Source organism: Tinamus guttatus, unplaced genomic scaffold (assembly GCF_059628265.1).
Source record: "Tinamus guttatus ecotype Peru unplaced genomic scaffold, ASM5962826v1 Tinamus_guttatus_pri_ptg000240l, whole genome shotgun sequence".
NCBI lineage: Eukaryota > Metazoa > Chordata > Aves > Tinamiformes > Tinamidae > Tinamus > Tinamus guttatus.
The window spans coordinates 8,754,400-8,776,263 of NW_028288774.1; the positions used below are offsets into that span (position 1 = coordinate 8,754,400).

At 51.2% G+C, this 21,864-nt stretch overlaps 1 protein-coding gene across 2 annotated transcripts in view; it reads right to left on the reverse strand.

Moving 5' to 3' along the window:
- The window catches only part of SLC25A22 (solute carrier family 25 member 22), a 35,698-nt gene that overhangs the window by 12,096 nt on the left and 1,738 nt on the right, over nt 1-21,864 (reverse strand). The window contains exons 1-4 of one of the 2 annotated variants that reach the window (XM_088525830.1): nt 11,997-12,071; nt 8,227-8,346; nt 3,647-3,772; nt 208-263 (exon numbers count right to left, since the gene is read on the reverse strand). In XM_088525830.1, coding sequence (XP_088381956.1) covers nt 208-263; nt 3,647-3,772; nt 8,227-8,246 — 202 coding nt within the window. In that variant the 5' untranslated portion in view covers nt 8,247-8,346; nt 11,997-12,071. Of the gene's footprint in view, nt 1-207; nt 264-3,646; nt 3,773-8,226; nt 8,347-11,996; nt 12,072-21,864 lie in introns of those variants that run through there. The other variant, XM_088525829.1, reaches the window with a different exon arrangement.

Consider the following 21,864-nt stretch of genomic DNA (forward strand, 5'->3'; position numbering starts at 1 on the left):
GCAGAGAGCTGATCAGACATTGAGTTTATTTTTACAAACTGCTGCTGCCAGATGCACTACGGCACCTCCCCTCAACATCTCACAGGTCTAGGACATTATTTTCTCAGGTAGAGAATATGAATTTCTTTCCACTTATACAGCCAGGGCTTCCAAAGCAGAAGTCAAGCATTGCAGGAGGAGCACGGTGCCTGACTTGGCTTTACTTACCCCTATACATGCCAAAGTAGCCTTCTGATCGGATTGTTTTAATGAGGCAGTCGGACCTGAAAGCCAAACAGAGAGAGAGATAAACCATGGAGCTCAAAGGTGGGTAGGGGCAGAGAAAACAAATCTCTCCAAGGGGTTTTCCATTTACGATCCGTCAGCAAACCCCAGAGCCGAGAATGGAACATGGTCAGCTGCTCAAAGTGCCATTGTTTGAGCTTGAGTTGGATTTCAGCCCCTAATTCACTGGGCTTTGAAACCCCCGGCTCACCCTACACGCGCACTGTCTGCTTTCTAACACAAAGGGAAAAATGTTACGACGAGGGCTATTTATCCAGGGTCCCCTGTGGCAAATGCACACAGGATGTTCTAACAATCGTATTCTCATGTGCCTGTTTTTAAATCTGGCTCTGCAGGGGGAAAGGCAGGGGCAGAAACCCCTAGAACACTTGACTTACTCCATGAAATGTGACACAGGGCACACAAACATTAGCTGACCCAAACACTCAGTCATCCGTGACCTCCTACTACAATTAAAAGTGCTTGCTCTTAACGCACTGCCTCCACTGCAGGCGACAAGGGCAGTCGCCTTGGGGAGGGAGTGCCTGAGGGGAACCCATCACCTTCTTTTCTCTTAACTGTGTTTATTTTTAATTGGAAAACCCTGCAGAGCTCTGGAACTGCTCAAAGCCTGCTCAAAGCCTTTTGGGCGAGTGCTTCTGACACAGGCAGATCTGCGGTGCAGGACGGGCAGTGCAGGGGCTCCCCAGGCTGCCCAGGCTCACCAAGGCTGCCCGCTGCCTAGGGGTTGCTCTGTGGTTTTTTGGAAGGGGCGAGTGCTCGCCATGGCTGGAGGGAAGGGGTGCACATGCATGCACGTGTACGTAATTAAGGAACAAAGGGTTCTTTTAAGTAGTAATAAAGGAAGTGTAACTGCCTGGAACATAGATACAACTTTGAGATATTTGTCAGGAGACGGAGAAATCTTTGTCCGTGCTCTGAAATGACAGCCCAGCCCCTGGGAGCTGGGCATTTGGCGCTCCAGGACAGCCTCTGCAGCCAGCACAGCCCCAGCTCTGCCTGGGCTCTCCTCAGCAGCCTCCCCTCTTCTGCTGAGGCAGGACACAGAAAGGCCCAGTGTTATCAAGAGGCTGTTACCATCATCATATCCTTACCTCTGCTGGCCCCTGAAGGGCTGCCCTCTTTCATCCATTGTGAACTTATCCCCACCAGCCCAAGCTCACTTTTCTGACAGCTACTACCAACCTCAGAGCAGCATCTTCTGTGAGACTTGTTTTTTCAGGCTGAGGGAGCTGGGCCTGTTCAGCCTGGAGAAGAGAAGGCTGAGAGGAGACCTGATCAGAGCACATAAATACCTCAAGGGAGGCAGTGAGGAGGATGGTGCTGGCCTCTTTTCAGTGGTGGCCACTGGTAGAACTAGGGGAAATGGCCACAAACTAAAGCATCGAAAGTTCCACGGGAACTTAAGGAAAAAATTCTTAATAGTGAGGGTGACAGAGCACTGGAACAGGCTGCTAAGAGAGGTTATGGAGTCTCCTTCTCTGGAGATCTTCAAAACCTGCTTGGATGCAGTCCTGTGCCATGTGCTCTAGGTGACCCTGCATGTGCAGGGGGATTGGACTAGATGACCTCTAGAGGTCCCTTCCAACCTTAAGCATTCTATGATTCTATGATTTGTCTTGGGTTCCTTCAAGTGCCATCTCAAAAACACTAAGTAAATCCCCCTGTTCCTCAACAGCATCTCATCACACAGGCAGCTGGGCTCTGGTTTGCTCCAGAGGAGCTGTGGACTCACTTGCTGGAGATTAAAAGCCTCCCTCCTGCAGGGTTCCCTCCCAGACTGGAGGCACCCTTGAGTGGAGAGTTGGACTAACTGACCTCCAGAGGTCCCTTCCAGCCACAGCTATGCTGCAAGTCAGCAGTAGGAGCTCCTGACCACGGCTGCAGCACAGAGAAGTAGCGCAGAGAAAAGGCTGCTGAAGGACCATCGTTACCCTTGTAGCTCAGCTCCTGGCCTGAGCTCCCCTGCAGCTACTGCTTGCAAAGACCAGGCTCACTGACACCAAGTTCACTTCCACTGTAGCTACAAGTGTGAAGAAATCACTTGCTAAAGAATCAGCCCCATTTTTTAAGTCTCCCCTAGTTTCAAGCAGCTCCCAAAGTGGTCTCCATCATAACATTTCTCTGCACAGCTCTTGGTACCTCATCTCACCCCTTCCCATCCAGGGCAAGCTTTGCCAACTGTGCTAAACCTTAGCCCATGGAAGCAGCACGTCTCTTCATGCTGCCCACTTCCTTGCTGCAAGGACGAATGCAGCAGGCAAAGAGCTGTCTTTCTGTGCATTTCTACTATCCGTGTGTCTTGCTAACAAAAGGATCTGGAGACATCCCCAAGGCTCTCTCGCATGCAGACCTAGCCCTGGAGACAGTGTTTCTATAGGAACCCAGCAAGTCTCTCCAACTATCCCTTGTGCATCTACTGATCATATTGCACCACTCCCACACAGCAACACTCCCCTGGGGAAAGAGCAGCAAATAAACATTCCCTGTCCTTATGGGCCAAAAGGAGGAACCATCCAGGAACAGTACTGAACTTCTTGCCCCTTTCCCAGAGAGAATGTGTCATTCACACACCACCACAGGTCTGGGCAACAGCAGCTGCAGACTCGCTGATGGGCATCAAACTCAAAAAGCGTGGCCAGAGCTCCAGCCTCCACTCAGGAGTAGCTTGAAGTGATACTACCCAGGAGCACCAGCCTCCTTTGCATCCTGTGCTAGGTGCTGTACCCGCTCTGACAGTGGACACACAGCCCTCCACATCTCTCAATCACAGGTGCATCTGTGGGCTGGGTACATTTGTGCCTTTGTTTCACACACTCTGCAGCATGTGATCTTTTGGACACAGGACTGATGGGGAAACTACAGTGTGTGCCAACCTGTGTTCCCTCAGAAGGGTTGCAGTGCCTCAGAACAGGAATGGGTGTGATGATTTCCTTTTTTTTTTAATTGACAAGGCAAAGGAAATGATTGTTGCATCCAATATGACAGTTATGGATGCAGGAGAGAGACAGAAATTCCCTCCTGCACCTGGCTGCAGCATAGCAGAGAAGCGAGACAGGCTCTTTGCATTTTGGCCCAGAGCCCTTCTGCCCTTTCAGCCCGTGCTGACAGCAGAGAATATGCTGCTCCCAAGTGCAAGACAAAATAATAGACATGCCCTCAGCAGAGGTCTCACCTGCTGAGAGAGCTCAGCAGCCTCAAGAGCTGCTTTATTTGTTCTAGCAGCTTGTTTCGAACCCTGGCTTTCCCAGGCACAGTCCAGTTCCTAGAAATGCTGATCTCACGTGAACGCGGCAGCCAGGCAGTAGGACTGCCCGTGTGAGCCCCTGAGGAAGGTGCCCGTGCACGCAGAGGTACTCACATGCTGCTGTACATCCGCTGGCCATTCTGCTGGTTCTGCAGGCGCGTCTTTGCCAAGTCAATGGGAAATACACAGGTGACCCCAATGAGTCCAGCTATCCCTCCATTGATCAGCTTGGCAGGTAAACTGTAAGGGGAGGAAACACACAAAACCAGATGTATTGGCACTGAGATAACTTTAGGTGAGTGAAAGAGGAAACAATGCTGCCCTTTTACAACGAAAAAAAAAAAAAAAACCCACGAGGATGCTGTCCCTCCCCAGCACACAGGGAGTTCTGCCTCAAGGCAGAGGCACGAGGCTGGCGCTTGCAGACCTGGGACCCTTACACGTCGCTGTCTCCAAAGAGGAAGAGGCGATAGACTGTCTTTCCATCCTGTTTTGGCCCTGTGAACATGTCAAGACTCCCATGCTCCTAATGCCACAAGACACTTCTCAGACAAATACTCAAAATAAAAAACTCACATTAGCTGTAAGCACAGCATCACCAAGACTTGGCCTTGTCCCTCATCCCAGGGATGCCTGCAAAAGCTCAGAGCCACTGGCCTAGGGGACAGGGAAGGTGCAGAAGTATTGCTCCCAAATCCTCCCCGCTGGCCCTTTTCCAGGCAGCCTCCATCTCTGCTCCTTTCCTGCCATGGGACAGGGCCAACCCCACTCTGCTCTTGCAGCGCCCAGAGACCTGCTGAGAAAGAATCCTCCCTGCAAGCAGCAACGGGGATTCATTCTGTGAAGGAGAAAGGGGTGAGGTCCTAGTTAAACCTTTACATAACCCAGCAGGAACAGGGCCCATAAGAAGGGTTGGGCAACAAGGTACACAGGCCCAAGGTTAGAAAATCCTTTTGTTTCAGTCCTGACTTCATGAAATCTGGCATCACATCCAAACAACAGGGAGTGGGAAGAGAAATCTCCCCAGGACCTAAGGATTCCTGAAGTCTCTAGAGAAGAAAAACAGCGCTGGACCATGTACCAACTTCACATGGCATCATAGCCAGCAGTGCTGCAGGCGAACACGTTTCAGCACTGCAATCAGCTACACCCCTAAACGGCAGCTTACGACATGTCAACTGCTAACGTGGCATGGGAGGGCGCAGGCAGAAGCGCCCAGCTGGTGGACGAGGCGCAGGCGCCTGCCAAGCCAGGGAGCTGCTGCCCGCTGCTCTGGGAGCCGTGGCCCGGGGCAGATCATCCACGAGCTGACACCCCAGCCAAACTGCAGGGTGGGCTGCGTGCAGATGCAGAAATGTGAGCTCAGACCTACGGGGGAAGGCAAAGCCTGGCACACATGCCAAAACATGGGGCTTTTTCCACCCGCCTTCCGATTCCCACAGGGAATTCTTGGAACCTGCCAGTGGCTCCAAGCTAGAGCCAGAGCAGTGAAACGCAAGCTCCCAGCAAATTCAATTATGCCAAACGCCCAGCATTTACATGCTCGATAAACCACCACGCACAGACACAAAGGCAGCCTGTTTGAGGCAGCTCCCTGCAATAAAGCCCAGGCCACGGCTCTGTGCACACAGGACGTGCTGGATATTAACCAGAAGGCTGACAGCCGGCCTAGATTGCAGCCGGGCGAGCAGGCTACAGCGATACCATGGGATTGCCTGAAAGGCTGAACCCTGCTGTTGCGGACCTGGTATGCTCCCTGCCACAACAGTGACATCTGCAACGTCCTGCTCCAGATGGGGGCACAAGGAAAGCAGTGGCAAGACTGGCCACGATGCAGTGGGCTGAGGCTCTGCAAGCATCGTCCACGCAGAGGCCTTCTCACGGGCTCTGCAACGAGGCCAGTGGCAGAGGATCGATAACTGGCCATGTGGAAAGAGCCTCGCTGCTCCAGGCCTGGCAGAAAGGCAGGGTGTGAAGACTAAGGTTATAACTGGAGATCTCCCTGGAGGAAGCAGAGAGAATGACTGCAGAGAGAAGAAAATATATTAAAAAAAAAAAAAAAAAAAAAAAAAAAAAAAAAAAAAAAACTTGCCCACAAGTGCAGAGAGAGAGCTTGACCCTCCAGGAAATTCCCTGCATGCTCCTTTTGCAGCCAGTGCAAGTTGCTCCCTCCTCAGCACCCACGCTGATGCAGCTTGCACGTGCAGCCCTGGGGCTGACACAGCTGGCGGAAGAGATGCTAACGATGGGCAGACAGACCAAAGCTCAGCCCCGACTCACAAGCGAGGCAGTGCTGACAAAGATTAAAACCAAGCCCAGCACGTTAGAAAGTCATGCCTAAATTAGTGTATGATCTCAGAGCTGTGCCATGCTCCAAGGTCTCACCCGCTCGAGACTGCTGCCTCAAGGATCTTTGCACTACAGCCTGAGAAGGAAACTTGTGAACTCCTCCGCTCATTTAATCTCAGGGTAAGGGAAAAGTTTAACAAACAGTGGGCTTCACATCACAGCTTTCTCCTCATCTAACCCACAGCGCAACTGAATGCTGAGGCTAGAGACCTGATGAAGGTCACATCAAGATGGAGACTCCGCTGGGAAGCAGGCATTTCAAACAGACTCCAGCCAGTGCACAGTGTCCATGCAGACCACACAAGATGGGATCTCATAGGATTGCCTAAGTTTAATTCCAAAGTCATTGCTGGCAGGTCACAGACTGCAAGTTACAAAAGCCATCAGGACCCCTCTCTGGTCTTGTTGCTGCCATGGCTTCTCTGTGAAACACCTGGAGCAGGCAGACACTTGCCTCTCCCTGCTTGTTCCAACAGCAAAATCATCACAGCATTTACATCAGGTAGGAGTGAGACACGGACTTGTGGCAAACATGCTGCCTGCTGGCACCGCAGGCGCAAAAGATTCCCCAATTTCAGCGCAGACTCCAACAAAAAAGGGGAATAGTCTGATGTGCCTGAGCAAGTCAAAGAAGTTGGAGCAACACAGGCTGCAGTGAGCCTCTCATCCTATCTGTGGTAAGAAATCCTTGTTTAACACTCCCACTGCAGCCGAATCCAACAATTTAGGTTCTCCCGTGAGGACTGCAGAGAGACTAGAACAGGCAAATAATGCAGCAGCACCTGGGGAACAGCTCTCCTCACGCTCAGATGAAGTAATATGGGCAGAACTGAGGAAACCCAATGCTCTTCATCTCACCTTGCAGCAAACTACTGCTGTGGATTTTGGTCTTTTGGTCTCAGTTTGCTAAGGGATGACGGACACAGGCTAGAAAACAAATAGAGCCACTTGCTCAGTTTTACACCAGAAGGAAGAGAAAGACATCTCTGTTCTCCTTATGCTCCCCTCAGCCCTTTAACCAGACCCCCTAGCCAGCAGGCTCCTGTTCCCACTGCCAAAAGCACACTGGAAAGCTGGAGGAGATCCTGGAGGACACATCTCCCCTGCCTTAAAATACCTGGCTCCCCTCAGCGCCAAACAGCCGCAGACATCTGCTCCTTTCACTCTGCAGAGGCTATCAAAGCCCTGCACCCGCCAGGCTTTACAGGGGTGAATCTCGGCCTTTGCTTTGGTGGTATAACTGAACAGTGCCAAGTGCTCCTGAAATCACGTAGCTGATGACAGGCAAATCTAGGCACATAAACACTCTGCAACGCTGCCTTGTTATCAGTGTAGCTCAGGACTGCCTTCGTTCCCAGAAGAGAGAGGAGTGGGAAAAACAAAAGGGAAAAAAAAAATTGTAGCAAACACTGAGCAGGGGCAGCTCTCCTTCCTATAACATTGAAGTGTTGCCAAATCCTGGCCCTCTGTCACCAGATATCATTCACCCACTGTGCTAGGCCACCTGCTTAGCTCCTGCCCTGAGGTGGTAACTCGGGAAGGTCGGAGTTAGAAGAGGGGCTCAGAAAAAGATGAATCCCAAGGCATGTAGGAATCATTTGTCTGGAGCAACTTCACAAGCAGCAGAAAGCAAAACCCACTCGCAGGACTGTGCAGATCTGACCCAGCTCCTAGGAAGCTAAGGGCAGTATCAGGGCAGCTAAGGGCAAGCAGGACACTTAGCAGTGTCTTTTCTACAAAGACATCCCAATTCACATCCAGGGGGAACTCACATCCAGCCTTTACGTGTGCTAGGACCAAGGCTCTTACATTCCTGCTGTGCAGTCGAGTGTCACCAGCTATTTTAAGCTTGGCAACAGCCACACGTTGGTACTTCACGTTCCTACAATCACTCAAGCCATCAACGGCTTTAGAGGAATGGGACAAGTAAGCATCTCTGTGGAGATTGCAGTTAAAAGCATCAGATAATCAGCTGGTCAAAGAGCTTGGCTTTGCTCCCTCAAAGGCTGAAGTCAGCAGGTCAACCAGACCTTTGAAAGGCGAAGTGAAAAGGAACTCGGGCATGCAACGGAAAAAGCAAAGGGAAAAAAGAAATGAGCAGTGAGAAGAAAGAGCTGAAGAAAACAGAAATGTGAGAACATGAGCAAGACAAACAACAGGAGAGAAGCAAAGACTGGGAAAAAAAAACAGTTGAGAGAGAAGCAAAGAAGGAATCAAAGCAGTTTACAGCAAGAAGAAATTATCAAGGGATCGCCTCTAGCCTCCTTTATCACAAAAGAGATTGAGTTTGAAAGCCTAGAAAATAAAAATCTAATAATAATAATAGACAATTAAAAAGAAATTACCTGATCTGTTTATCAGCCATTTAATTCAAACTTGAACTTGTTATGAAATGGGTTTGTTCTTTCCGGTGGCTCCTTAACTTCCTCTTCAGTCACTGCTTCTTAAGGGCTCAGGGTTTCTTCCTAGGAACAGAGACCAAGGAGACAGAAGTTGAGAACTAGCCACTTGCACAGTCCTGAAGCTCAGGTCCTTCTGGGCAGGCTGTGCAAAAAGTGACTCAGAAGAGCACCCAGTCTATCTCCTGGCTCCAATGGGGAGGACTGGCCAGAAGCCGTGTTCTGTCAGCTTCAGAGAGGAAAACAGGTCAATCACACAGCTCGCTCTTAAGAGAGACAGACCTTCCCAAAGAGGCCTTCTTGCTGCTACAAAGAGAAAAGCCACTCCAGAACAAGGCAGGGTCCAGCATGAAGACAGGAAGCAGCAAGGCAGCACCTGAGCTCTGTGTGGCACCATGCGCAGCAGGGCCGCCCGCAGCCTCTCATTTCCCACCCAACTGGACAGCCCATGTCCCAGCCCATGCCCAGTCTTGTGCCAACACGGTCTTGGAATTAGCACCCAATTCTCCTCACTATAATTACACAATTTTGCACTTTGCACCCTTCCTTGCGAATGGGTGCCTGCTGGCACTGTACCAACACTACAAGTCCGAAGGAAACTGTTCTCTGGAGGATGCACAGTGACTTGTTTTTCCAAGGGAAACTGGCAGATGTCATCTGGCTGCTCTCCAAAGTGCTGCTCCTGAGCCAGCAGAGGAGGAAATCTCTTTTTTCTCGGCCTCAGGAATGAAATTTGTGGCCCCTTGACCACAGAAGCTTTCCTAGGCCATGGTGGTTCAGCAAGGTGGCTTTCAGGCTTCAGCTCTTGGATTAAGCAGGACTAAACCTCCCTTTCCACTTGGGTTCCCATATTTCTCCTCATTTACACCATGCTACTCTCCTCTCTCTCCTTGCGTGATCCCCTTCTGCCAGTTTCTTCCCTGCTCTCGAGCAGGCTGAAGAAGCATACCTTAAAAATCTCTAGAGATCAGCTAAGATCGTAAGATCTGCACTTTTTGAGGGAAATAAAAAAAATCACATAAGCCTTTCTCTGCACATTTTTTCAAATGCATATCCACAAGAGCAGTTTGTTTCCCTCACAATTTAATCAGAATAAGACCCCAATATAAAAACAAACACACACAGAGACCTGCGAGACCAGTTATTGTTTTAAGTCTGCAACCCCGGCACATACAAGCCCTGAACCATGAAAACTCACTTGATAACATCTCTGCCCCGAATAGGATATTTGTGTTTACTGATGCAGCAACTCTGGACAAAATCTCTGCAGAGAGCAGAACTCCCAGCCTGCTCCTGGCATCCCGCGGTATCGACTGCCTCGGTGCGGTGCACCCAGATCCAGACAGGGAAGAGGCTGCACAGCCACCAAATGCCCCCACTAAATATTGTCCCCCCTAGCACAGGTAACAGCTAGTGGGTGAGCAAGGGCAAGGAAACGGGGGCATTTCATAGCGGACACGACCACTTGATTAATGCTTATATGGCCCCTGGCAGGGCCCACAGATTTGAATGCAGTTGGGGATTTCCACTAGGGTGGAAAACTGATTTGAGCTCTGTTTAGACAGAGCTACAAGAGAGCTCTGTTTGCAAAACAAACCCAAAGCCCCTGCAAACTCCACCCGAGCACCTTGCTGGGCACAACAATTCCTCTAATCCTTCAAAAACCGGCAACCAGTGAAGCCTCAGGTGCCCTGCCTAGGTGGGTTCTCATCAGACCCCAGTCCCTCTCATGGCAGGGAAAATAGCTACTATCGTAGCTATACACTATACATTTATCCTAAGTGGAAGGAGATTAGGCAGAGACTGAGGAATATCCTCCCAGGAATGTAATGCTCTTTGGAGCCAAAAAATGCAAAAAAAAGTGGCCAAGCAGCATTTTTGCAGCCAAAAAGGTTCAAAACTTTATTTATTTATTTAATAATAATAAAAAAAAAGAGGAGCAAGGTCTGTGGGGAGGTCTAGCCTAATCCTGGGAAGCCTCCAAACAGCACCTGGACCAGCATCCAGAAGTTCCCACCTGAAAATCTCTGCATTAGGGCCACACGGATGAGGGCACTGCTGGAACCCTGCACAAGTAACGCAGGTGTCTGGAGGAAACTGGTAGCAGGGGGGCAAGAAAACCGAAAAACATCAGAGGCCTTCCCTAAATTGAAAGAGATTGGGAAGCCCTAACAGAAGGGGATTCCTAAATTGTATGAGCTGTAATTAAGAGAGCAAGAGCTGCAGAGACGATGAATTATGTGGCATTAATTCCTTCCTAGAGTGCTGTTAACACAGCGAGGCATGGATTAATGCCCCATTACCCACACGCCAGGATCTCCCTTCGACATTTATTAAAATGATGGAGCAAATTAGTTTTAGGAGGACGTGCGCATGGCAGTGTGGGGAAGCACCTCAGCGCTAGGTGGAGAAGCGGCACAGCCAGCCTGGACCGATGCTAAATGAGAGCCACGTTGCCCTGTGCCCAGAAGCCCCCCTTGCTCAGACAGGGTCTCGAGTCCAGGGAAGCATCCGTACTAACACCCTGTGCTGGATGCGAGAAGTCAGACAGTCCTCTGCTTCCAAACCAAAATATCCCTCTCCTTTGCCTCAGCCCTTCCAAAGCTCAGGAGCCTTCTTAGGCCAGTCTCTTCCTGCTCCCAGCTCCTTGGCTCCCAAACAGCCAGGCCCAGAGATGGGGCCAGTATATCTAGCTGCCTCAGGGGGTACCACAACCAGTCTGGGCCTGGTGCTCAGAACCTCTGACACTGGCAAAAGCGTCGTTTTTGCTCCCATTCCTTGCCCACACACCACAGGCTCCCTGCACCTACCTTGCTCAGCTGTCTCCTCCCTGCCTGTAAGTAGGCCTCCTTCAGCATGGCCAACCTTCGCACACCTCAGACCAGCTGTACGGTACTAACTGCCAGTGCACAGGGCTGGACTATTAACCTTTGTTTCTTCTAGTCTTATCACCTGAAGGAAAAGCTCTTATCAGAGAATTACAGCCCCTTCTGGGGCATGGACCGGGTGCAGTCCCACCAAGCAAAGAGAGGGAACGAGGCAAAAAAATGCCTGGGAGATGTCTCTGCCTTCAGGAGGAGTCCAAATTTGGGTGTCCCTGTCCCCATTCATCCCTGGGGCCCTGCTCTTCCATTAGACACATGTTCAGGGTATGCAGACAGCCAAACCAGGACGTCCACGAGACCCATTGTTGTAAAGCCACTGTTTTGGGGGTGTTTTTTAGACCCATACGCCTATGGTGAAACAGGGAAACAATTAGGACCCTCTCTTGAAGCACTGCAAGTGGCACTGGAGTCAGCTCCTTCCAGAGCTCCCATCTGGCCCTATCAAGCATGGGACTAACACATGGATGTCACGAGTCCCTCTCCCTGCATATTTAGGCGCAGCTACAAAGAGTGAAATGTGAGCTTTGGTCAGCAACCCTGGCTGCCTGCAGCACCCACAAAGTCTGGGTAGAAATACAGGCACCCAGTGTCTCCAGGAGCTGAGGCATCCATCCTGTACCACCCTGCTCCCTTGCAGGCTCCCTCCTTGCCAGCAGCCTCGCAGCAGAGCTAGAGACTGGCATGTGCTGGAGCCATCACCGAAAACAGGCCCTCAGACTACCACTTCACTTGCAAATAAACGGCACAAGGGAAAAATGGACTCACTTGCAGAAATTCCCACGTGCCTTGAGAGCAGATGCAAACTCAGCCCAGGGCAGCAGCCCTGCTTACCTCAGGTAGATGGCAGGCCAAAGTCCTGGGGGAGGCACCGTGCTGCTGGCCTGTCCCATTGGCCACACACAGTGCAGGGCATGGGCCTGAGCCTGCCTGGAGAGCAAGCATGCTAAGCCCCAGGAACTTGCAGCCCCTAGACACGTGGCACAATCCCCAGGACAAGGGCAGGTTACCAAAGCATTTGGCTTTGTGAACACGTGAGGTGGCAACCCAGATTCACCTGGATGTCCACAAAGAGGGGGGAAGCAGCAGGTACTGCAGGAAAGGAAGGGAGAAAAGCAGGGAAGGAGGTGGGGATGGCTCCTACTTCCAGGCAGCAGCAGCAGGAACACACCCAGTTCTCCCACACTCTCCCCTGTGGGCTCTCCATCCGAGTCGTGCAACAGGCTGGCCTTCATTCCCAGTACATTTAATCCTGCCTGCTTTGCCAAGAGACCTTAAGTGATAACTCTAGACAGTGAGTACCTACTGTTATCTCCGAGAGCTGGAGCTTGGAGAAACACCAAGGCCCTGAAAGCACTGAAAACTGCAAGAGAAATAAATGCCTTTCTGCCTGGGAGAACCTCCCTGCCTGGGACTGATAAAGCCAATGCCCCTCCTGTTGCCTGAGGAGGGCCAAACGGCCAGTGGCTTGTTTAGATTTGTGTGGAAACTGCTTGCTGCGGTACGAGCTGTCTGACTGCTAAACAAGGGGAGTCCCAGAGAGGCCTCTGCTTGCACCAGCACCACCTCCTCCTCACACTCCTCTGCTCTGCGCAATGACAGCCCAGGAAAGGGAGTCCGGGTCACGGACTCCAAAATAACTCCCCAAAGAGTTCCTTGGGCACACACCTCTCCTACTGGGCAGCCAGGTGTGCAAAGGGTGACCCATCACCTGCGTAATGCCAAGGCGCTCACACTCAAGTCAGACATGGAAAGACTGGAGGAGCAGGTCTGTGCCGACCAGGAGCCAGAGCCAAATACACCCTTAACTTTGCATGTCTTGGGAAACCGCCCTGGACTGAGAGGTGGAAAGATGGTATTTGTCTTAAAACAGGGCTTACATCTTCACATTGCAGCAGAACCCAGATCTAAGACCTTTTATGCCAGAGGCTGCTCTGACCTTTAGTGAAGAGCAGTTGCTGTCCTGAGGTTTTGCAGTCTAATGATGAGACTGGATGTGCGACGACAGGCATTAGTGCAAGTGACTCATCAGGGCTCGCAGAGCAAGGCCAAGGGCTCCAGTTGTCCCAGGCACCAGGGCTGCCGAGCCGAAAGGACCAGAGGGCAGACTGTAGAAGGACAAATGACCTTGAAGTCATCTCCCTGAGCTCATGTAGCAGAGTCCTGCTCCACAAAAGGACATATTAAAATGCTCCTGAAGGAAATAGCACCTTCCTCCTCCAGGAAAAAAGCCCAGCAAAACTGAGTAGAGGCAAGAAAACCAAGGGGAGCTGAACATTTTAGAATGACACAAATGGGTGCATATTGCCCCGATCCCCCTTCCAAGTGCCACATGAGATAGCATGTCCTCATACAGTGAGCTGGATCCATTCAAACTAATTTTAAATCCATGCTACTCTGGATCTGTTCTCAATGCCAGCTTTAATGTAACTATAGCCTAAGAGAAAGGCAGCATTGGATGGAGGAAGAGGACAGGTTAACAGAGAAGCTGAAGTTTGGCAGATGGGAGACAGGACTGGGAAAGTGACCAAAATTTATATAAAACAAATAAGAAAGAACATTTCCTTTTCAGTGTTGTGAAATGGCCTTGTCTACAGAGAAAAGGCAGAACCAGAACCGACGGTGATGACCGGCCAAACCAGTCCTTTGATCTGGAAGGGCTTTCCATGCACAGAGAAGCAAAGTTGCACAGATCACTCAGGTACTCTGCCAAGAGACTGGCAGAACAGAAAAAAAGCTTCCTTCTCCACTTCCCCTTGGGTTTAAAATAATCACCATTTACAAAGCAGTAATAAAAAAAAATAGCTGAAGGGAAAGAAAAGGGTTGAATGTGAGCTCGCTCAGTAGGAGTGAGGCAGACAGGGCTGAGCTGAGGTCCTGGGCTGTGAAAGGGGCCATTCAGTCCCCATTGTCGACAAAAATAAAGCTCCTGGCTCTCAGCACATTGCTGTCCTCTAAAGAGCAGGGCTTCAGTGGCTCTGCGGGGAAGACCAAACACCTCTTCCAGCCCAAACCGTGGCATTGCCTCATCAGAGCAACACGCAAGCTCTCCTAGAGCTGCTCCTGTTCCAGGGTAGGAAGCGAGTCCTTTTGGGTTGGTGCTTGTTCACAATGGCCAAACCCAAAGCCACAACGGGGAAAATTCCCCCTATACTGCGTTTCTTCAAGGCAGATGTTAAACAAAATGATTGCCTGAAATAGCCTGAACTTTAGCTATTTCAGGGCTATAAATCAAGCTGCATCCCATCCAGCCCAGCGGCCAGCAAGGGGCCTTCTGAGTCAGCTCAGACACGTCTCTCCTGCTGTACAGCAGCAGGACAGAGGCAGATGACGTCTTCACATTAAACTCAGGCTGGTCAAGGCCATTGCCTCCTTTCCCAAACTCTCTGAGCCAGGGAACAGAGCATGGGGATCTCACTGGCAAAAGCTTTTTTCAGCTGTACCCTCCTCGCAGCAAATTCTCCCCCTCCTGATGTGCACCGAGCATCCAAGAGCTACAAGCCAGCGGAATGCTCCAGACCCAGAGGTGAAGCTGCTGAACGACAAAGCCTAGCAGTGCCCCTTTCCAGCACAGGAAAAGCTACTCACCTCTGATCAGCACCTGGTTTCTGCTGCGCTGCCTACGGCAGTTCGGAGCTGCACGTGGGTACTTCTGTACCAGCAGCACGACGCACACCTGCACTGCTCCTATCTATCCAGGGCACGCCATGGGGGATGCCAGCGCTGCCACAAATGCTGCGGGCAGCCCTGCTCGCCACATCCCCATGCTGAAGGCCAGCAAGCCAGCGGCTTTCTGAAACTCCAGTTCAACCACCAAGGCAGCTTTGTTCACAGGGCCTGTGAGGGAGCGGGGCTTTCTTAAAAACAGACTAAGAGAAACAAACTTAACTGTTCCAATGTGTTCCACACAGGCTCTTGTTCGCCCCATCGTCCCACTGAGATCTTGTGGAGTCCTTTCCTCCTCCTGCTGCGCTCTCCAGGAGGGCCAGATCTTTGGCTCACGTAAGCCAGGACAGCTCTGCTGTCTTTGCAGAAGCCAAAGGCCTTGGTCCCCCACCAGCTGCAGTCAGAGGGCACACTATCACAGGCACACACACACTTCTGCACTATGTCATGGGCTTGCCCTGCTCAGCTGCCCGTAACCACCTCATCTTCTCAATGATGCTCCTGCACGAGCTCATCATGACAGGGAACAACTTCAGCCTCTACAGCCCCAGCTTGCCAATTCTTGCAGGCAGAGAAAGAGCAAAGGGAAACAGAAATAAGAGGGAGGGCAAGCAGTGGGGATCTTGCATCTCTGCCCCACCAGCTGCTTGCAGAAAGACTTGCCTACACAGCTGGCAAACACACCAGCTCCCTCCAGCACCTGTACTCTCCTCATCCACTCCCCTCCTACTAGTGCTTACCACAAAGAGCACAGTCCACAATCAGTGCTGCCATGGAAAGAAGAGATGCAGGAAGCCTCTTTTGTGTGTTCACTAATCTTGGCTGAAAAGAAGTCCCCAGATGAATAACTCACTAGTTTTAGAAGTGATGCAAGGTTTTACTGTTCCACAGGAATAGGAAGACCCACAGCACCATCTGAGACTCACAGTCCACATCACACTAGGGTGGGGGAACACAAACTGGCATCCACCCTTGATCTTCTGGAGAAAAAAAAAAAAAAAACAGTCCCAGATGTCTCAGGAAGGTCCCACCAGACCTAGCTCAGCTTTGCACGTGGCATCACTCAGACCTGCAGTAGAGTAGGAATGGAGGACTGCATTTCCGCAGAGAATGAAACTGCTTGCAACTGTTTTGTGTCCTTTTGCCTCTTACTCTTTCTTGGGCTGAATTATGAGCAGCACCAATGAGCAGCAATAGCCTCTACCAGCCACTTTCCGAAGTCAGCTACTACCTCTGCTAGAAGAGTCACTGAGGGGAAATGCATAAAAAAAAAAAAAAGGCAAATACATTCCAGAAGACCTAGTTCATAGCACTGCCAAAGCCGAGCTAAAGTGTCGATTGCTAAAGCCGATTTTCCCCTCCCCAGTCTGGGTCATACAGGATATCAGGCTGATTCACTCTACAGCTCCTTTTCTGCATACAGGATAGAGCATAGGAAATAGCCAGGGCTGACTGCTTAGCAAGCCTGCACCGAGAGCTTCCTTCCACCTACCATGCCTGCTGCTAATTCCCTTCGCAGCCATGCTCATTAATAAAAACACAACATAATAAATGGGAACCACACACACACACACACACACACCTTGCCCAAATTCCTTCAATACTGCCTGATCCTGAGTCATCCCCAGCGAGTAACTGTTGCCACGCAAGGAGGAGGACACGGTTATTAAATTAATAGGGGCTGCTTAACATGGCTACAAATATAACCAAGTTCTTTGTGCCTTAGTGAGCTAATAAGGCATGTGCTAATTGCATTAATTCAGACAAGCCCAGCGTGCCCGCAGGGCAAAGAGAGAGAAGGGCACAGCAAACCAGGCTCTTTTGCAAGAGCTGGGCAGGAGCAGGAGGTACTTGCCTTGACACGGCTTCAGGAGGAGCAGTGAGGGGGCACGGCGAGGCGCGCTCTACTGCCTGGTTATCACACCGCCTAGTTAACATGCCTTGTTCCGTCATCCCTGCCTCGTGACGGGATGCCCTCCCCAAGGAGCGAGCTGGCTTGTCCCTTCTTCCCCTCCCCGTCCCAAGCACGTGGCAAGCCCTCGGCTGGCTCCTGCATGTGCCCCGAGCCAGGTGGATGCGCAGCTGCACGGGCGGCGTGACGGAGCGATGCCAGCTCGTCAGCGTGAGCCTGACCTGGTCGAGCAATGCCAGCAGCTCTGCAAACCCATCTGGCAGCAGGAGAGGAAGGGGGGTTTCAGCGTTCACCTCCCACATCCAAGCAGGAAGGGGCTCTTCAAACAGCAGAAGAGGGGAAAGCCACAGTAGGGAGAAACAGAAGGATGGCAGGAAAGAGAGAAGCTTGATCCAGGCTCTGAGAGCAGCCTCTCGCCCCCGCAGCCCAGCAGGCCCCAGAGCCCTCACCTCGGCCATGCTGGAGAGGAGCCCCTGCGGCGTCAGCCCTGCTCGCGCTGTGTCTGCTGGGCGCTGCCACCGCCTCCTGGCCGCGTGGGAGGGAGGGGAAGAGGAAGAGCAGAGGAAGTCGGTCGTATTTCTTTGCATTGCCAAGGACACGTGCTCGCCGAGCACTTTCTAAAGCCTGCGCGTGTTCCTGCAGACACTAGGGGACTGTGTTGGAGCAAAACGAAAGTCTTTTCCCCACTCTGTCCCCCTTTATCTTGACACCAGGGGCATCTGGCCATGCACATAGCTGGCCCCAGGAGGCCTGAGAAGCATCACCTCCCACCAGGGATTTAGCCATCACCATACCAGGCATTTTTAACCCCCAGGAAGTGCTTCTCTCTCAGTCCATGTGATTCTCTTTCCCAACCGAGGCTGTGGCTGCCCAGTCACTCTAGTCTAGCATAAATCCAGGCTACTGACAGAAAGCAGGGAGCTCTTCCTTCCGCCAGCAGCTGGAGTACCTCCTTTTCAGCAGGGCCTATCCCCAGTGCGGCTGCACACGTGGCTGTGCTGGAGCAAGTCAAGAGGCATGCACGGGGCCCGGGACAGCTCAGCAGCAGCACAGACATACAGCCCATGAAGGGACCAGGTACCTCACCTTGCACACTGACTGATGGAGCCCTGGCACAACCCACAACAAAATATCACCAAACCACCTCTGCTGAGAGCCTTGGAAGCAAGGAGCAGCCTTCGGCTCCCATCTGCTGAACAAAAATGACATAGGTGGCCTAGGAAAGAAACGGGGTATTTGGAGGGCACCTTCCCAGATTTCTAAATCCTTTGCAACAGCTCCGGTTAGGACACATCTTTCCTGGGAAGCTGCCTTATGCCATTACATCGCACTGCTGAAAGCCGAGTGTGACTCATGCTCTTGCTGCACTAGAAGAAATGCCAGTTAAACGACATGTTAAAGCAACGTGCTTTGTCTCTCTGCCACAGGCCAGCACGGGACACTGCTGCTGATGCCAGTCCCTCTGCTGCATGGGTACATGAACGTATCCACTCCACTCCTGCATCAAAAAGCACGTTTCTCTCCTCCCATCCTGGCTACTTCCTCATGCCAAGAGAGGTTGAAACTGCTCACAATAGAGCAAAAAGTTCCTTGCTAAACACACACCAGCAGTGTCAAGACAGGTCACACTCTTCCTAAAGAGGTTAGCGCTTCCTCAGGGGAAACTTGTTGGTACTCCCCGATGAGCTAGGAAGCACCGAGGGTGCTGTGACCACCACCTGGCAGTCACGGAGTGCGTGGCACAATCCAGTACCCGTCTCACCTAGAGTGCTGTGAGTCAGTGGAGACTCCAGCTGGCTGTGAGGAGCTCCCAGCATGGAGCAACAGGCTTAGGAGGCTAAAGGCAAATAATAAAAATAATAATAAAGACACACACACGATCTTGGCTGCACAGAGCAGCAGCAGGTAATGCAGGAAAGGAAAAAGGAAAGGGGGAAGAAAAAAAAAAAGTGAAATGAGTCAAATCTGGAAAGTCATTGTCTGTATGCTAAACAAGTCCTATAAGGCTACTCCCAACGTGCAGTCCAACACCGGTCCCTGGAGTTTGACAGCTCTCACATAAACGAGGGGTGTTCAAACAACACACCGAGCAGCAGATGCTCTTTGCCACAGCTGACGCAGTTGCTCCTGGCTCTGCACCACCCCAATCTGCGCTGTCACATTTGCAGGTACCTTCCAGCGTGAGGGATAGTCCCAGGTCAGACCGCACGGCAGCCTCTACTCGGCTAAGAGGCAGACTCCGCCGCCTCGCTCCCGCAAAGCGGCCCCGGACCCCAGCACGTCGCTCGGCCTGCCTGAGAGCCGCCTGGCAGCACGCGCCCACACACGGCTCCGCAGCAGCCGCGCATGTTCCTTCCTCTCTCCAGAGCCAAATTCAGACCATCTGTTGAAGTATTTCTGCAAATCATCTTTCCCTCAGGAAGGGCCAGGGGCTGAGTTTTGTTATTTATATAGTGTCTGGCATTTCTGTAGCACTTATCACTTCAGTATCCAAGCTATTTCCTTTCAGCTCTGAAGAACCAAGGCAAGGCACCAGCGAGTCTTCACGATAAGTTTTCTGCAAAATAAGTAATACCACAAGTGCCTGACCTGAGCAGTTGTCATGTTTTGCTGCTAACAAAGCGAGTAGGGCTGTTCATGCAAAGGCCAACACAATATGTTTTATATCCTTTAGAAGAATTACTAACCATATAAAATAGTCTCCATAAACAACAGCTGTTCCCAGAGAACAAGATGAACCAACAAGTGTTCCCATTGCCTTGCGGAGGCGAGCACTGCTTATCCAGAACATGGAGAAGGAAGCTATGCTCGTGCTTGAAAAGACTGACATAAAACCAAAAGGGAAAAGGAAGCACCCAGAAGGAGATGCTGTTTATTATGGAGGATCGCACGGCCTTGACACTGCTGTTTGCAGACAAGTGGCAAAGCCCTGAAAGGCAAGTACAGCTCTCCCTATCAGATGGCAGGAGGCAAGGTCAGAGATGGATGTTTTACCACTTATCCAAGGTCGTGCTCCAAGGCTGCAGCAAAAGAGAGGGTAGCACCCAAACTCAGGGTTAGACCCTGAAGCATCCTGCCCCTAAAAAGCACCTCCGCCTCCTTTTCTTCCATATCCATTCTGAACCACCATGCTACAAGGAACACAGAGCTGAAAAGAGCACCAAACTCACTTCCAGTTCGCACATAACCTTGGGAAGGTGTTTCTCTCCCATCCGCTACCCAGCAGGAAACAGGGAAGTGCACACATCTGTGTCCCAGCATTGCAAGCAGCACACCTGGCAAGGGGCACAGGGGCTCAGGCACTGTGGTGATGAGGGTGGCAGTGCTCAGCAGCAGTGACAGATGTGCTCTTCTAGGACGGACACGTCACATGCTACCACCTCCATGCATGCAGTTATCCAAGCAAATCCTGTGCTCATCCTAGCTATGAGCTTTGAGATGGCCCAGCACAGTCCCTTTTATTTTATGTTAAAATAAAAAGAATCAACTGGAAGTTGCGACTGAACTCAAAAATGAGGAATCAGAGGAACAAGACCAGCTTCTTCCTTGACTCAAACTCAAGAGATCACTCTTAGAGCACCTCTCTCCTAGCAAAATGACCTGCCAAAGGTCCCATATCCTTGTGCCGTAACTAAATGGCATGCAGCCTCCCTCCCCAAGCACAGAAAGGAGAGGAGGTTCTGCAGCAGAATATCCTCCTCCCTTTTATAACCTGGTTTGAAAATCCAAGCAAAGGCCAGCTGCAAGACCTGTCTTCTCCACTTTCTGTCAGCTTCTGCCTCCTTTCCCCAGGCACATGCTTCCTCCCAGATTGGACAGGACACGAGGTAAAGCTGTGGATTTACACTGCCTCAGACGCTAGGAAAAAGTCTCCTTGGAAAGAGAAGAAAAAAAAATATAGAAGATGCAGCATAAATGGCTTCACCAAAACGGCCTTGCCAAGACGGCCATAACTCAGCACAGACTGCTCTCGCGTGGGGAGCAGCACCATGACACAGTCGAGAAATTCATTTATTTAAAAAGGTGGCACATGCATGCATCAGTGGAGAATGCACCTCACCCAGGTTGAAGTCAGCCTCCCTCCTCCTGGTCACTGGATAAATGCCACAGAGCCAGGAACAAAAAGACATGCGCACAGCACTCACAGTACCCACACGCTAGCACAGCACCAAAGGAAAGAGCGGAGCACGGGGAGGCATGACGGGGCACAGCCATCCGGCTACAACAGCACCTGCGTGGGCACCGCTCGTGAAAAGGCTTTACAAAATAAACTTAAGATTCCATTCCTGTGAACAGCTCACTACAGACCCCCTTAAACAACAGGTTAAATAAACTGCATCCCATCACATTTCCTCCGACACAGGAAACAAACATCCCTGCCTGGGTACCTTTCCCCTTCTCAAGCAAATAAATTCCATGGGGGCAGCCGTCAAGAGAGCGCAAATATTCAACATGTTTATTTGCAGATGCATGAGAGGTAACTGCAAGACAGAAATCCAAACTGCCCAGAGTGACAAGGTCTTCCCACTGGGTTTGTTTGGGTTTTTGACTTGTTTCTAAAGCCTTTGCACCCCTGTTGCTTTATCTTAACAACTGGAACAACCCGCAATCAATATTGCAAGGTTAAAACAACACCCAGTTTTGTATTGGGTAACTCAATTCCCCTCCTCCATCATGCTATCTTTGTGCTGGAAGGCAAACAGAAGGGGGCAGGAAAAAGTTATTTATCTCCTGGTAGGATTAGCTGGAGCAACTCAGCGTCAGCTCTAGCACCCTGCCATGCTGCCAGGTAGGGGCTCTTTGCTGGATATCGATGCCCCTTCTGATAAGACACAGCAGAGGGCTCAGCATCACAGAAGGCTTCCCGTAGCTGCGGCGCCAGCAGAGCAGACATGCATCGTCACAGCAGAACGCGGGCACCTCTTCTGCGGCCGACTGTCACTTTCAGTCATGCCTCGCTCCGGAAATACCTTTGCTGCAGATGGTCAAGACAACTGGCTCCAGCGAGGCTAGAGTCCATGCGGCCATTCATGAGAAATGCACAATAAAAGTGTATGCGCTGTGTACGGCACATTCACGAGCAGGAGAAATAAAACCAGCACGCTGGCTTACGCAGCCAACATT